The 17,555-nt window shown below is 40.6% G+C and overlaps 1 protein-coding gene across 4 annotated transcripts in view; it reads right to left on the reverse strand.

Moving 5' to 3' along the window:
- UST (uronyl 2-sulfotransferase) overlaps positions 1-17,555 on the reverse strand; it is a 300,699-nt gene that overhangs the window by 129,016 nt on the left and 154,128 nt on the right. For all 4 annotated transcript variants that reach the window (XM_067701813.1, XM_067701810.1, XM_067701811.1 and 1 more), the window contains exon 3: positions 8,428-8,583. In XM_067701813.1, the coding sequence (XP_067557914.1) occupies positions 8,428-8,583 (156 nt within the window). The remainder of the gene's footprint in view (positions 1-8,427; positions 8,584-17,555) is intronic.

The raw sequence follows: 17,555 nt of genomic DNA on the forward strand, positions 1-17,555 counted from the left end.
GAGGAAGGTAGGACCTGGGTAATTGAGGGTCTTGCAGGTCACATGAAGGATTTTGACATTTATCCTCTGGGCAGTCCACAGCCAGAAAGGATTTTTTTTCTCTCAGATCTAAGGTCAGGTGGAGAATGTGAAGAAAAAGAGGGTGAGGTTTAGAGAGGCAGAAAGCTTAGCTGGGAAGACGGCAGTAATCCCAACAGGAAATGATGAGGTCATGGACGCATCACTTCTCAGTGTGGGTCCCACACCCGCAGCATCAGCATCAACTGGACATGTGTCCAACAAGAATGCAGATCCTCAGGCCTCATTCCACACCTACGGAATTAGGAGACTCTGGAGGTGGGGCACATCAATCCGCGTTTTGACAAGCCCACCAGGAGAGTCTACGGCTTAACAGTTTCAGAACCACAGAATGAAGTGCATGGAAGTGAAAATAAATGGAGAGATTTGGGTACATTAAGGAGGGGGAATCTGCTGAGCCTTGTGGCAGCAGAAGGGAAGGAGAGGGTGTGGTCAACAGAGCTTCCTTCTCAGAGTCCTGGCTGGGATCTGAGCATGTGGTAGCACCCATTGGTGGAGACGGGGAACACTGCAGGAGGAAGCAATCAGGCTCCACAAGGGAGGGATAGTGGGTTTGGTTTCGAACATCTTTGGGTAGAGATGACACTACCTTCTTTAACTTCCCACAGAACTTTGACAATTTTCCAGGACATGATCTGTTTATGTTACATTATCGCTGAGTTTGAGTGCTGGCTTTGAACCAGCTTGAAAACTCCTTGAGGGTTGTGGTCAGGTTTTATTTCTCCCCCAGAAAGCCAAGCCCAGGTGCCTACCCATAATTGTTTATGCAACGAAGTACCCTCTTTAAAAAATTTTTTTTGGAGTTAAGAAATATACAGTTCACTGAAGACAGAATTAGCACTAAGGCAATGAATTCAGCCTTTCTGGGCCAGATATGTGCCTTCATTACCGTGGTGTCACGTGGAGTTAACAGTTTTACTACTACAACATTTAGGGTGTAACGACACCAAACAAACTGTCATTTTCTGAGTGGTTCCCAGGCTATGCACTGTATCAAGATGCTCTTTATACACATACCATCATCTCATCTTCAAACGGCTCCGTGAGTTCAGTATTATTATCCAGGGTTTACAGGTTAAGAAACTGAGGCACAGAAAGGCTACATAGATTGCTTATGGTCTCACCACTAGAAGAAGTTGGAGCCAGGATTCAAATCCAAGTCTGTCTGACACCAAAATTCCTGCTACTTATCACTAAGCTACAATCTCCTTATCATTCCCACTGCTTTTCAATCTATATATAACCTATTAAAATGGGAGAAAGGGGTCGGTTAGCAAAACAACTCTGGAGACTGAAGAGGGTTTACGGGGATATGAATTTTCTACCTTTTATGTGATGGGCTGAAAAATTAAAAGAAAGTTCTAACAGGTGGAAATGCATTAAAAATAATTTTTTAAAAAAGCATTAAAATACCAGAGAGAATATTTTTTAAAGTTCTAGGTAGGAAAACAGTATATTATAACAAGCCAGGAATGAATTTAAAATACTAAAAAGAAAGAAAAAGAACTATGTAACGGAATGGATCTAAACGCAGAAGTTAAATCACAGCACATCTGAGAATGAGACAGAACTGAAGTTTAAAAAAAGAGGCATGAATCAAACAGAATTTATAATGCAGAGGATATGCCAGGCAGTAGCTTTTAATCTTTCGCTCTCAACCTAACTGCCTGAGATGATAGAGCAGAAAACCTTTACACTGCAGTTCTACAAACACAGCTGGTTAGTAAAAGACTTCTTTGGGAAATGCTCAGCAGCGGTAACTGGCAGAGTATTGACCCTACTCTGATCTGAATTCTTGTGTCACTCGTGAACAACTAGATGCCCTATAATTTTGCACAAATCTTAAATGAAAGAAAAGCATGTTTTCACACAGTAAAGCCAAATAAGGAGTAGCTCAGAGGAGAACTCCTTGGTCCTTTAACCTCAGAGGCCAGGAGGATGGCTGTGGGCTCAGGTTATCTCCCCCTCTTCCTCCTGTAAAGAGGAAGCCCTTCTTGCAGGAGGTAGGATGATCTTCCCACCTTCAGCTTGGGGCTGTGCAGTCAGTGCAACACATGCCTGCAATGAAGAAGAAGACCACCAGGGGGAGCAAAGATGTGAACAAGGCTAAGAGGCTGCATCTGAATAGAGAAAAATCAATCTCATGGCTACAACTGGAAGGAGAGGAGAAAACGTCTTAATTTCTCAGGCCTTGTGGCTTCTTTCTTTTCCCGCTTTTCTTTCCACTGAGTTTTCATTAGCAGACTCAGCTTTTGTCTATAGGACTACAAGATAAGACCTCGTTTGCAGAACTGGGTGAACTTAGCCCTGTGGCCTGGAGACGGGCTCAGCTAATCTTTTTGGTTTGCTTCCAAAGTCTGGTTGGAGCACCTCTCATGCCTGTGGACACATCCCTCCTACTCTAAAGTCAGGAAACTCTGAGGGTCATTCTAAGAAGATTTTCCAAAACGTCTCAAGCAAGAGTAAGGTTTCTGAGATAAATGTGCAGGCTTCTGAGGAGATACCCCTCAATAAGACTTCAGGGGAAATAAGATGTCTTCAGAGTTTTGAGGGATTCTCAGGTAAAAGAGGAATTGTTCTTGCTTAGTGGAGGATTCCCCTTAATAGAGAGAAAACTTTCTAATAATCAGAGGCTTTCATGCCATGATTCTTCACTAGAATTGTGTGTGAGCATCTCTTGGGGAGTTTTTCCCCCCGTGATACAGATATGTGGGCTCCACCATTAAGAGTATATAACTCAGTATTTTGTAGTAAGACCTAGAAATATGTGTTGTGAAACAGCTCCCAAGAAGACTCTGATGCCCCTGATAGTTAAGAACCAATTTTTTTATTAACCTCCCACTTCCCATGAATAATGTTCTATCTCCTTAGCCTAACATTCAAGATTCTCCAGGATTTGACCCCAGTTCACTTTCAATTCTTACTCTCTCACACTCTTCTTGAGCACTTCCTTTTTCCTATGAAGAGGGTGACAATACTTTCCTAATAATGTTGCTTAAAGGATTAAAGTAAGATGCACACACATCTAGTGTGCTGTCTGGTGCTCAGTATACACCAATAACAGTAGGTCCCCAATGAATATACATCACAATGGATAAAGAAACAATGCCGAGACCTGCCGCAAAAACAAATGAGTGAAACTTTGCCTTTAAACAGAGGCTGTTGACCCTGCTTTAGGGAAGCCTAGGAGGAATCCCCGTGGCCCCAAGACCGGTTCCAAATCTAACACGGTTTCTTTAGGAGCACTTTCTCTTCTCGAGTCGCAATGCTTTGTAGTCACAGTCAGACTTGGACTTTGCAGTAGGTGAGAGCAGTGGGGAAGGGAAGTTAAAACACTATAAAGAAATTCTGTTTCCGACCAAGAGGCTAAAGCAATCTAGAGCACACAGACGTAGGGGCTCTGTCTCCTCTACCCTTTGAATACTTTTCAAGATTTTAGTCATTTGAATGGCTGTTGAACAGAGTCAGAGCAGATGTGGAGTTTATAGTGAAAGAGTAGCCTTTACTGATATGGCTGATGGAACCATGTAGGTTGGTCCACCAGCTCCAAACTGTGAGAGTTCTGTGGGATGCAACTGAGAGCCACAAACACTCATAAAGAGTCCCCTGGCCAACTAAGACTGGGAAACTCTAGGTGAAAGCTGGTTAAACAGATTTTTCATTTTGTTTTTAATTGAAAGAATTCTCAGAGTCTTTTTTTTTTTTGCGGTACGCGGGCCTCTCACTATTGTGGCCTCTCCCGTTGCGGAGCACAGGCTCCGACCGCGCAGCCTCAGCGGCCATGGCTCACGGGCCCAGCCGCTCCACGGCACATGGGATCTTCCCGGACTGGGGCACGAACCCGTATCCCCTGCATCGGCAGGCGGACTCTCAACCACTGCGCCACCAGGGAAGCCCCTCAGAGTCTTTAAAATGTGAATAATTGTCATGACTTTCCTAGAGGGGGACAAGGGGACAACATTTCCCAGATTTATTGAATCATGGTATTTTCTTTTTTTTTCAGTGTCTTAGGGGACTAGGATACTCAGTAACACACTTAGGGAAATGCTGATATGATGGTTTTGACAGGGATCCTTAACTCTGTAACTCCCGTGGCACTTGATCAAAAAAAAACCCAGAAGTTTTCTGGACTCTACCCTAGAATCTCCAGGAGAAGGGCCATTGCAACTATATGTTTCAAAAGGCTCAGGTGGGTATTCTGCTGTGCAACCAGAGCAGACAGCCACTGCATAAGGAGAATGGCTCCTGGATTCGGGAGGGCCTAAGTTCAAGTCCAGGTACCATGGATAGTCATTTTATTATATTTGGAAAGTGACTTCATCTGGTTGTCTTAGTTTTCTCATCCATAAAATAGGAAATCATACTCACTCACTGGTACAATTTTAGGCCCAAAAGAGTTAAATGAAATAATGAAGTAAAACAACGATCACAGAGTAGGTGCTGTTTGCAATTTGGAATCCTCAGTAGCTTCAGTATAAATAAAAATAGAAAAAGTATTTGCTTTCTCCATCTTTTAGGCTCATATGCCAACAATTTTTGCCTTTCTCCAACAGGAATGAAATAATTTTGAACTCTTATGTCTGTGATATGCCTGTGACACTTTGACTTTTGTTATCCTTAGAGCAATGTTCTGAAAGATAGGGTCAGACCGTTAACAAAGATGGTTATGAGTCTTTTGGAAATCACGCCCCATGTCTTCTGGAAAATAGTTCTTTATCTTTTAGATTGTACATAATCTCCATTTTCCAAGTAATTATCTAAACTAGACCAAGAAATTGAAATCCGGTTTTAGAGCGTAAATGAAATGATGTCATCCTAGGTTTGCATTATATGCCCTGCAAAGGTCCAACATTTAGCCAGCACCAGCTGTCCATGTTCTTCTGTTGAGGCAGAGTTTTCTAAAATATTAACTTCAAAGGCATTTCTATTTCTATAAGGGCAGATGTAATGGGATTTTTATAGACATTCTAACATTTGCTGTCTTTCGTGTTCTCTTTCCTTTTAAATAATCCCTCAGTGTCTTATCCCATTAAATAGATTTTTGAAGTCTAGTACTGAATGGGGATGTGTGGGGATGTGTGTGTGTGTGTGTGTGTGTGTGTGTGTGTGTGTGTGTGTGATGACAGCTACCCTCCAGGGAGAAATGTATGTGTGAATTTGACTCTGGCCCAGAGAGATGCCACTGTGTGTGAATGCAACAGTACAGATGATTCCAGCCTTGTATGTGGATACTTTTCTGAAGTTCATTTGTAAGTCAGTAGTTTGGAACTTGGAACACACTTTCTCATAAAAGAAATGTTCTACATGGTGGAGAGAGTCCCGGGCCAGCCCACAAGAGCCTGTTTAACTCGTACTGCACCTGAAGCAGAATTGTTATTAACTCCAGAGAACAGTGTTTCCATGGAAACACATTTTCAGAGTTCTACTCTTTAACGTTGAGAACCACTGACTATAAAATTTAAACTTGTCTCCTAAATCACTTACCCACTTTTCCTTTAATAAATTATCAAGAAGAGGAGCTATTCACACCACAAATTATTTCTTGAATATGTTAGGTTAAAATAATAGTTTTTTCTTTGCTTGTTTCATGCACTTTGAAACTTTAGGAAAAGGATGCACGTAACAAAGAAAAAGAGTTTCTTTAAACATTCTTGAGCTACTTCAAACTTGTTTTTTTTTGTCCTGGCATTTCCTGGCTCTCCTTGTATGTCACAGCCTACTCGTCTAGCTGCAGAGAGGCAACTGTCACTATCCTTATGTTTGTTTTTAAATACATCAAAATTGTTTGTTTTTTTTCTACCATATCTTTACCTTTCCCTTAAGTTTTTAAAACTTGCCTTATAATTTAATAGGAATCTGGAATAACTAAGTAATGAAATATATTCTAGGTCACACTGACCACAGGAATCAGAAATGTTTCAACTAATTATACACAGATTATGGTAGAAGTTGTATAAATATATCACAGAATCACAGGGCTGGAAAGAACCTTAAAAGATTGTCTAGTCTATTCCCTGGCTTCTAGACAGGCCAGTCATTCCAAACAGATGAGAGCTAACCTCTATTTTAGAGAAGAAGGATGACTTTGGCTTTAACCCTTTCTAAAAGATTTAACAATTCATGCACCATTAGTAAATTATTCTTCGTTTTTAATCTAAATTCTTCCCTTGACAGTTCCTCACAGGAAACAAAGTAGGCTGATTTGTGTAAAATCCCACAGTATATTTAAATTTCGTAGTTTGTGCTTGCTCTTCTAGGGCCTTCCTGAACATCTGAGGGTCTAATACTTTTGTTACTTTGCTCCCTCTGGGTCGTTAGACTTTTCAGCAGTGGGAACTGAAATCCAGCTACTGTGTTTTGTTAGGCTTCAAGAACTGAGCATAGTTTCCACACATAGGAACATTTCAGTCTAACCTGATAAGCAGACCCAAAGACTCAAAAGAAAACCAAATTTTATACTTATAATAAAATTGCAATAGCATAGGCTATTTACTATAGTCACTCTCTTTCAGCCCTAATCTTATTCGTTCTTCAGTAAGGTAAGGAAATCAAAGAGAACCTACCCCTATGAAAATTATTGATAAACTGTGATATCCTTAAATGTCACCAAATATAATTTTTCTATTGAGCACCTACTACAGAACCTGCAAGGGGTAATCTCAAAATATTTTTTGCTGATTGATAATGCCTATTTAGACTTGTTACTCAGAGACTCTTTAATGGAAGTTTCCAAAGGAATGGGCATTTTAATCTCTATACTGTGGACAACACTAAACATAAAGGCTTTATAGCAAGTACTGCTGGCTGTGTTATGCACGTAAAACAGTCCTACCATCCCCTGTGATAAGAGAGACAGGAAGGCTGATTGCATATTCCATTTGTGTGTGAGATTTTGAATGCCTCAAAGGTGGAGATTATCTCAGAAAGAAGCAGACGTGGGTGGAAATTTCCATAATTATGGCCTCAACCTGACACTCAGCCATATACCTTGTTTATTCCCCAAACTTACCTTGTCACTGAGTGGTGTGATGGTTAATTTTGTGTGTCAGTTTGACTGGCCAAGGGATGCCCAGATTAAACAATATTTCTGGGTGTATCTGTGAGGGTGTTTCTGGATGAGATGAGCATTTGAATCAGTGGACTCAGTAAAGTAGATTTCCCTCCCCAGTATGGGTGGGCCTTATCCAATCCCTCGAAGGCCTTAACAGAACAAAATGTGGAAGAAGGAGGAAGTCGATTTTTTTCCTGCCTCACTGATTAAGCTGGGACATTCCTCTGCCCTTGGACTGGGATTTACATCATCGGCTCCCTTGGTTTGCAGGCCTTCACACTCAAGCCCAGACTCAATTACACCAATGGCTTTCCTGGGCCTTCAACTTGCAGATGGCAGATGGTGGGACTTCTCAGCCTCCACTGTTGCATGAGCCAACTCCTCATAGTACATCTCCTTTTCTTTATTCCTATCTATCTATCTATCAATGTATCTCCATCCTACTAGTTCTGTTCTCTGGAGAACCCTGACTTACAGTGGTGGCTACCCATCCATCCTAAATACCTAAGGGGACCGAAGCAACTTTCTGAGAGCAGGCTAACAAACTTGACCCTGTAAAATGACTGTGGGAGCCCTAGGCCTAACTTTTCTGCATTAGCGAAGTATTTCAGTGGAGATGGTTAAGGCTACTTCGTGTAAGCGTACAAAAGAATCTGTCTGTACAGCTTCCTGGCAGAACCTAGCACCCCTACACTACCACCAGCATGACCCTTGTATGGTTCAGCTGTATGAGGGCAGATTTATTCCCGGGAAATGGGGCAATTCTTTTGTTACCAGTGAATATGCCAGAAGCTGTTTTGGAGACTCAAGATCCCCTGAACTTACCATAATAGGAAGCTCATGTCCCCATCAACCAACAAAATTCCTGGACCAAAGAGGGTTTTCTCTTTATGATAACCATAAAGACTTAGGACACTTGTGAGAAAACACAGAGGAAGAAATATTAAAATAAAGTCTTCTTACTTTTGCTCCCAAAATGTCAGCATTATTTATAGCTCAGTGGTGTAACTCTCTGATATTTACGCATTGCTAATGTTAGCTGAATAGACAATGACCGGAGTACTCTAGCCTTCATTGGTCTTAATAAAAGTATCCCTTCAGGTAGACTTCCTGGTTTGAAGACTTCTGTCCGAACCCTTAACTTAAATTTCCTTCCGCACTCTGGCAAAAACACAGTGTGACATTATAACTCTGGTATTCATCTGTTAGGGACTCAAAGGGTCTTCCGGAAGGCACCCGCTAATTACACAAATGAATTGCAGCGAAGTACAACTTAACCACGGGCGAAGACAACTTACTTGTTCATTTTTGGTAAGTCTGGTTTTGTTGTGAATGTCTGACGTAACCAAATTGAATCCGTGCTTCTCTGACAGGATTCTCAGAAGCAAGACCACGGTCCGGCTCCCACACTTGCCAACTCTGTTGTACACCACCTGGCTCGGGAAAGGCAGCGCCTGGGCAGAACGAGAGAGCAAATGAGAGGGTGTGGGTTAAAATACTTCGGGTGCTTCCCTCAATTTCTCTAAATGAGAAGTGTCCATACGGAACTAAGAAGAGAATGGAAGCGACGAACGCGTATTTATCTTCACAGTAGAACTTGAGAGAAACGTTGGACTCCTTATCCATCTGCCCTGATATTTAAAACTGGTAAAATTTCATGCCATCGATAATACCGATTGTGAAACTACTTTTGTTTTTTTCTCAGGAACAAAATATGTAAATAGGTGCTTTAATGATAGTGTTCTTTTGCAAGTTATAGTATGCTTTATCAGAACTTAATCTGCAGACTGCTCAAGAGAAATATAGTAATTTAAAAAATTGAGACAGGGCTTCCCTGGTGGTGCAGTGGTTGAGAGTCCGCCTGTAGATGCAGGGGACACGGGTTCATGCCCTGGTCCAGGAAGATCCCACATGCCGCAGAGCGGCTGGGCCCGTGAGCCACGGCCGCTGAGCCTGCGCGTCCGGAGCCTGTGCTCCACAACGGGAGAGGCCACAGCAGTGAGAGGCCCGCGTACCGCCAAAAAAAAAAAAAAAAAAAAAAATTGAGACATAATTTCCATACAATAAAGTTCACCCTTTTAAAGTATACATTCAGTGAGTTTCAGTATATTCACAAAATTGTGAACCATCACCACTACCTAATTCCAGAGCATTTGAAAAGAAACTCCATACCCATAGCAGTCACTTCCATTTACCTCACTACCTTGATCCATTGAAACCATTTATCTACTTTCTGGCTCTGTGGCTTTGCCTATAGCATTCTGAACATCTCATATAAAAGGAATCATAGGCTATGTGGCCTTTTGTGTCTGGCTTCTTTCACTGAGCATAATGTTTTTAAGGTTTACCAGTGTTGTAGCATGAAGTATGCACTTCATCTCTTTATGTGGCTGAATAATATTACATTGTACGGATATACTGTATTTTGTTTATACACTCATCAGTTGATGGACATTTGGATTGTTTCCACCTTTTGCCTACTATGAATAATGCTGCTTTGAACGTTTGTCTATAAGACTTTGTGGAGACACATGTTTTTGATTCACCTTGAGTAAATCCTAGGAGTGGAAATGCTGGATCATATGGTAACTACGTTTAATCTTTAGAAGAACTGCCAAACTATTTTGAATACAGCTGCACCATTTTATATTGCCACCAGCAACGTATGAGAGTTTCAGTTTCCCACATCCTTGCCCACACTTGTTGTTGCCTGTTTTTCTTCTTATTATTGTAGCCATCCTAATGGGTGTGAAGCGGTATCTCATTGTGGTTTGGAGTTGCATTTCCCTGATGACTAATGATGTTGAGCTTATTTATTTCATGTATTTATTGGCCATTTGTACAATTTCTTTGGAGAAATGTCTATTCAAATCCTTTGCCCATTTTAAAATTGGGTTATTTGTCTTTTTATTGTTGAGTTTTAAGTTTTATATTTTTTCTGGATTTGCAAATATATGATCTGCAAATATATTCTCCCATTCTATGGATTGCCTTTTCACTTTCTTGACAGTGTCAAAACACAAGCTTTTAATCTTAATGGAGTCCAATTTATCTAATTTTTTTTTGGCTCCCCACGCTTTCGGTATCATATCTAAGGAACCACTGCCTAATCCAAAGTCACAAAGATATACACCTGTGTTTTCTCCTAAAAGTTTTATAGTCTTAGTGCTAACATGTAGGTCTTTGACTCATTTTGAGTTAATTTTGTGTATGGTGTGAGCTAGTGACCTAACTTCATTGTTTTGCATGTGAATATCCATTTGCCTCAGCAACATTTATTGAAAATACTGTTTTATTTTCCATTTAACTGTTTGGTACCTCACTGAAAATCCGCTAAGTATAAATTTATGGGTTTATTTCTGGACTCTCAATTCTATTCCATTGATCCATATGTTTTTATCCTTATGCCAGTACCACAGAATCTTTTTTTTTAAACATCTTTATTGGAGTATTATTGCTTTACAACGGTGTGTTAGTTTCTGCTTTATAACAAAGTGAATCAGCTCTATGTATATATATATCCCCATATCCCCTCCGTCTTGTGTCTCCCTCCCAACCTCCCTATCCCACCCCTCTAGGTGGTCACAAAGCACCGAGCTGATCTCCCTGTGCTATATGGCTGCTTCCCACCAGCTATCTATTTTACATTTGGTAGTGTGTATATGTCCATGCCACTCTCTCACTTCGTCCCAGCTTCCCCTTCCCCCTCCCTGTGTCCTCAAGTCCATTCTCTACAACTGCGTCTTTATTCCCGTCTTGCTCCTAGTTTCTTCATAACCATTTTTTTTTCTCTTAGATTCCATATATATGTGTTAGCATACGGTATTTGTTTTTCTCTTTCTGACTTACTTCACTCTGTATGATAGACTCTAGGTCCATCCACCTCACTACAAATAACTCAATTTCGTTTCTTTTTATGGCTGAGTAATATTCCATTGTATATATGTGCCACATCTTCTTTATCCATTCATCTGTCAATGGACACTTAGGTTGCTTCCACGTCCTGGCTATTGTAAAGAGAGCTGCAATGAACACTGAGTACCACAGAATTTTGATTACTATTTCTTTGCTATAAGTTTTGAAATCGGGAAGGGTGAATCCCTGCAACTGTGTTCTTCTTCTTCAAGACTGTTTTGGCTATTCTGGGTCCCTTGCATTTCGGTATGAATTTTAGGATCAGCTTATCAATTTCTGCAAAGAAGGCAGCTGAGGTTTTGATAGGGATTGTGTTGAATCTGTAGATCAATATGGGGACGACCACCATTTTAATAATATTAAGTCTTTCAATCCATGAATATGGATGTCTTTCCACTTACTGGATTTTCCTTTCATTTGTTTCATTGATGTGTCACAATTTTCAGTGTAGAAACCTTACAATCCTTTTATTTATGTTTTGATGCTATCATAAATGGAATTGTTTTCTTAATTTAATTTTTGGATTGACTGTTAGCTGATAGAAATACAGTTGATGTTTGTATATTGATCTTGTATCCTCCAATCTTGCTGAACTCATTCGTTAGCTTTGATAGTTTTCTGGTGTGGATTCTTTACGATTTTCAATATACGTGATCATGTCATCTGCAAACAGAGATAGTTTTACTTCTTCCTTTCCAATATGGACGCCTTTTATTTCTTCTTCTCTTTTAATTGCCCAGTTACGACGATTCTGATAGACTAAGAAGGAATTATAACAAGTATCTGATTAAATATTTATATCCCCAATAAAGATATTATTTCCATTTTGAATGCTCAGCATTGAGCAATAATTAACAAATGATAATCAAAAGATTCCTTCATTCAGCACATATCCATAACCGAAGGCCACAGAGAGGCCCAAAAGCTAAAGAATATAGTACAATATAAACATAAACACACCCCGAACTTGCCTATGGTATGCAACTTGAATTTTTGCCTTTGTAATTCTAGGTTTAATTTCCTAAAATGTTTTATATGCAGAGCAGCATGTCGTAAATTTGGAGTTTCAAAGCTAATTGTCATTGGAGTAAAATATAATACTTATATCACTCACTTAGCAACCAGTCATGTACCATTCTGATATTATTCTTCATATATATATTTTTTTAAATGAGCAGTACTTTGTTTCCTTAGGGCCAGTCAGTATGTTCTATTATGTGTCCTCACAGTGCCTAGAAAATGCCTTGGATACACAGGGTCTCAACAGACATCGATTGGTTCTTGGCAGCTCTGATAGGTTTAATGTACTGTTTAACACTAACGCAGTGATTGCAGTAAACTGTGAGACCAGGAGAATCTTCCAATGCAGCTCTGATCTTTCTGACCAAATGCTAATACAAGTCATCAGGGTAAAAGACCATCATTATAATAGGTCGTTTTACTTATGGTTCAATCAGTGAGTACCCCAAAAGTCTGTTCTCGGGCAATGACTGCAGAAGTTCAGATATTCAGATAAATTATTTAGTTCTTACTTTATGAGGTTATGACCCAACGAGGTTGAACTGGGCTTCATGTTTAATAGAATGATATTAACAGTGTTTGTAAGTTGAATTTTCCATAATAACCGGGCTGGGGGATAGACTATGGTTGTGACAAAGCTGCCAAAATAAACACAAATTTTAATTTCTTTCAGGAATTAAACTGTTCAAGAATTGGGTGAGTGCATTTTCCCCTGTCTTCTAGCCCAGCATAGAACAGCAAGGGAGAATTTGTTATGACTAAATTGATGACCTAGAAGATGTGAGTTACCACATATTAAGCACTTTATTTTAAGAGTGCAGAGTGTATCTTAGAAGATTTAGATGAAGAACAGAGGCACTTAGAAACCTTAGCTGGAAACACTTAATTTCTCCTGAATTTCTTGGGTAATCAACACAGTAGCAGGCTTAATATCTACCTACTCGCTTTTGCTAATAGCTAAGGACGTTATTTGCCTTTGGGTTATGGGTTGGTTAGTTTTTAAAAATATGTTCACTCCAATTCTTTCGTTCGTTTTGTGGGAAGCTCCCAAATAATGATTATAAATATCTGATATTTAAAAAGAACACATATAAAAACACAAATCCCTGCATCATTCCTGCTGCTATAATGCAGTGATATTTGAGAAAAACAGCTACATCTACAAAAAGGTTTGAAAAACCCCCAACGTGACTCCAATTTTACCATTTATTTAAATGTCAATGTACAGCTACAGAGTATAAAGATAGAACTAGGAACCGTGTTTTCAGATAAAGCTTCTGGAATCAGTCTTGTGACCTTTAAAGACACAGCATACACCATCACAAACATAAACCTCTCTCAAATTTAGGGTGGGGCTCTTAGGTCCTTTTCTAAACCTATGGAATCCACTGGAAATTGGCAAATTTAGTCAGGCCAAATCAATGTGTTGATTTGGTGGTTTGGGATAAGGTGTTAAAATGAACAATGGCAACAAGTTGATTCATCCCTGCTTTTGGCAGATCTATAAATTTGCTCCTGAAGTCTGCTTTACCAATCACTGTCATCTTCTGTTGATGACAAAAGACCCTGTCCCAGGCTCTGTGCCATGTAAATGCTTTCAATCCTTGTTAGAGACAGTGAATCAAAGAGCATAATTGTCTTCACTCTATTGTGCCTTTCTCTAGGAGTTTAAATTATCAAATGATTTAAGCATCATTCATACACCTAAGTGACTCTCCTGTGTGCCCTCCTCTGTCCCATAGATCATCATAGATTCACAGAACGACAGGGTTTGAGGTCTAGAGGCAATGTGGACTAATCCATCCATTCCAACTCCCTCCCCGCCCTGCACGCCCACCCCTATCACCCCCAGCCCCAGCCCAATCTGCGTTTGACTTGGCTAGAGCTTTACCTTGTCTTTATGACCTTGTCTTTTCATCCTCTCGAGTATTCTGTGAGGTAGATAGTAGCACTATATTTAGGTGAGTAAAACGAGGCCAGAGAGATCATTTGGCATGTTCAAGGTGACAAAGCCAAAAAGTGGCACGTAACAACTAAAGCCCAGCTTGTAGCTCTCCTGACCCCAAAACGACACTCTATTTAATATACTACCACATCAAAGGGTGAAAATGACCTCTAGTTTGGCTTCTGCAACAGAGATGCTCTTTCTTTTTGTCATGTCTTGAACGTGTCCAACCTCATTAAATGCTACTGTTCAACAGTCAACTATCACAACGTGTATCATCGGGCATGACTCATCCATTACTGATATCCCCAGATCCTCAGCTGGAACTGACAGGAGTCGACTGGCCTCTCCTTCTCCTTCCTCTGGACAGATTTTATAAGCTAATGTAAGCCCAGAGTGTCAGAGCAGCTAATGGGAGAAGAGTAGAAGGATATAGTTTTCCCTTTATTCCTTCCCCTAATCTATCACAGGCAGTCACAGCTGCCTTGGATATTGTGACCCACTTCACTAGGAAAGGAAAAAACAGGAAGCAATAAGTCATAGTAAAATATATATAAAATCCTAAATGCACTTGAAATGTCTATCAAGACAAGCAAATGGTAAACTTAACAACTGTGAAAAGACGCCTAAAGACCTCTTAAGATCAACCTCAAATCCCTATTTTCTTCAACAGATATTTGCCAATTGTCAGGCATCTCAACTTTAATGTTCCTATTATCATTTGCACATAAATTTTGAATACTTACTCTTTCTTTGAGTGTCCTATAAAGACGTACACAACAAAACCCCTCACCCCCCCAGCCCAAATGATTCTTCATTCTTGACAACCATGGTTATACGAATGTTATGTCTGTGGTTTCTATTTTATGGCCAATTTGTAAAAGCAAAGGGAGCTCCAAAATATTTCACTCTATGAATTATATATTTTTATGTTGCCTGCCTTGTAAGTTCTGCAAATGCCACAAATCCCCAGGGCCTGACAGGCTTGTGTGGAGCGTGCCCAATAAACAGAAGTCTGTCCAAAATCCTAAGCACAACAGTAAATACCACCAGATGATGTCCACAATTCAACAGCTTCTCCCAGGTCTGAAATGGGCCGGGGAAAGAAGACTTTTTAGGTAAAAAGCGAACTTGGTCTGCACCGAGACTTTCATAGTCCATGATTATAGGTCTCTCTGTGGACTGGTCTTATTGGAAGAATGAACATCAATCCTGCTTTTAAGTCTTTGCAAAATGATATTTAATACAGTACGTGACAAGCTGTGGTTCCCAAATGGCTATATATATTACCTACGGAACTTTTAAAACTCCAGATTTCTGGGCTCCACTCTTAGACCAACTGAAACAGAAAGTCTAGGGTGATGAGGGTCAGGGGTCTGGCTTTAAGAGCTCCCCTGAGAACCTACTACTTCCAGGTCCGTTCCAAGAACTACTCTTGTAGAGGACTCCTAGCCTTCCATGTTAAGCTGCTGGGTGGTTCCATAGAGACTGATGGGAGATTAAGGTGGGGAGAGGGTTGCCTGCATGATACTGGAGAAGAGTCTGGGTGAAAGGCACTCTCATGTCCTCCTTGGGTCTCCCTGGAGTGCCACTGGCCTCCCACCCATAGTTCAAAGTCATGATCAACCTGACCAATACGCTTACACTATGGTAAGTGCCTACTCGCCTAGAATGATTAGAGAACAGGTGTGCTGGGTAACTGAATGTGTAGGTTGACTGAAATTTATACTAAACACTGTCAAGAGCGTTCGACCCTTAGTACCAATATTATGCTAAAGATGAATGATTTTCTTGGAGGAATAAAATTCACTTTGTGGTTTCACAGCATCTCCGTTCCACGGTTCCTCACGCCAATGCTGGGAAGGGTCACGGCCAGGGCTTTGTGAGGCTTGAACTCAGGGACAGTTCTGGTGTCCACGGTCCACAGGACTTGGAGCAGCTCAAATCCATTCAGCGAATCCCTACTTTAAAGTTTCCGAGGACACTGCGGTGTCGGGAGCTAGTCCCATCACACCTCAGAACCTCAGCATCTTCATCGGTAAGAGGGGAGGGCTGGGTTCAAACCCGGTAAGTGATGCTCTCTTCTGAGGGTATCAAATGATTCATTTCAATCTATATTATCAAGATATCACCTGGAAATGCCTTAAAAATTGACACAAGATTTTTACATTTTTCCTTGTCAAATGTATTCATAAAATAAACAGAAAAAACAGTTCCAGTAATTTGTGCTGCAGACACGGATTCCAGCTCCATGGGCATTCACGGTTCTCTTGGAACCTCTGGCATTTCCGTACATGTCCCACCCTTGTTTGGGCTTGTCATGTAAAAAAACCTTCCTTTGTGCTCCTCTTATGCTTTCTCCTCCCTTCTACAGCTTCAGTCACTTCGAGGTTTCTGGTTTTTTTAAGACCATCCCCAAACACCGAAGTCTGTACAGGGCTCAGCCTTCCAGCAGTGCTGTCCAGAAATCAGCAGTGATTCTCACTGGCTTTTGCCCGTCAAGGCATTCTAGGTCTTCTAACAGATGCATCTCTGTTTTCTAATCACCATCGACTCTCCAGACCCCTAGGCTCATTTCCTCCATTCTAGAGGAGGAAACACATAGGACCCGTTAAAGAACTATCTTTTCCCTCATTGCCACCTCCTGAATGGAAAGCTCTTCCTACCTGCAACTCTCGAATGACATCCTTGTATCTTCTAATTATTCATAACCCATCTTCTTCCAGAAGCCTTGCCAAGTCTGAACCTTATGCTTTCTCCTTTCCCCCTGCTCCTACTTGAAACAGTTCCATGTCTAATGTTATCTACAGAAAGACAAATATAGCTATAACTTCTTTACAAATCCATCTGTTTTATTCCTCTGATAGACTGGGTCTACCTGGAATGTGCATAGTCGATAATTAATAAATATCTGTCTATTAAATAGACAAACTGTTGGGATGAAAATACTATTAAACGTTGTTTTAGAACCAATGCTGTCATATTTATTATTTAGAAGATGCTGCTTTGGTTGTTCCCTAAGACTGTAAGGGAAGTTCATCAATTTTTTTCTTCACACTCATATTCTGCAACTTTCCTTTTTTTTTTTTTTTGGCCGCGCTGTGCGGCTTATGGGATCCTAGTTCCCCCACCAGATATCAAACCCGGGACCCCAGCACTGGAAGCATGGAGTCCTAACCACGGGACCGCCAGGGAATTCCCTGAAACACCCTTATTTGCTATATTACATAAGAAAAAGTATGGTGAAGTGAAGAAAGTCCCCTGGACTGAAAGTCAGGAAATACTCACATGTTTGACAGAAAAGAGAAATGAAGTCCACATGCCATGGGGAGGATGCGCAAGTTTTAGAGGATAAAACATCCTGAAGGAATATTTCAAAGTGTTTACACAGGACTCGGCCGTGCTTCCAAATACATATGGTAGCCCTACTGCACTTGTGTTTGAAACCTCTGACCACTCTTCTAAGAGTCCCTTAAACCTTCTCTACGGTTTTTATAATCAAAACGAAATGGAGTAACCCAATATGGGTTTGGCAATCCATTTAAC

Source organism: Pseudorca crassidens, chromosome 13 (genome assembly GCF_039906515.1).
Source record: "Pseudorca crassidens isolate mPseCra1 chromosome 13, mPseCra1.hap1, whole genome shotgun sequence".
Lineage (NCBI taxonomy): Eukaryota > Metazoa > Chordata > Mammalia > Artiodactyla > Delphinidae > Pseudorca > Pseudorca crassidens.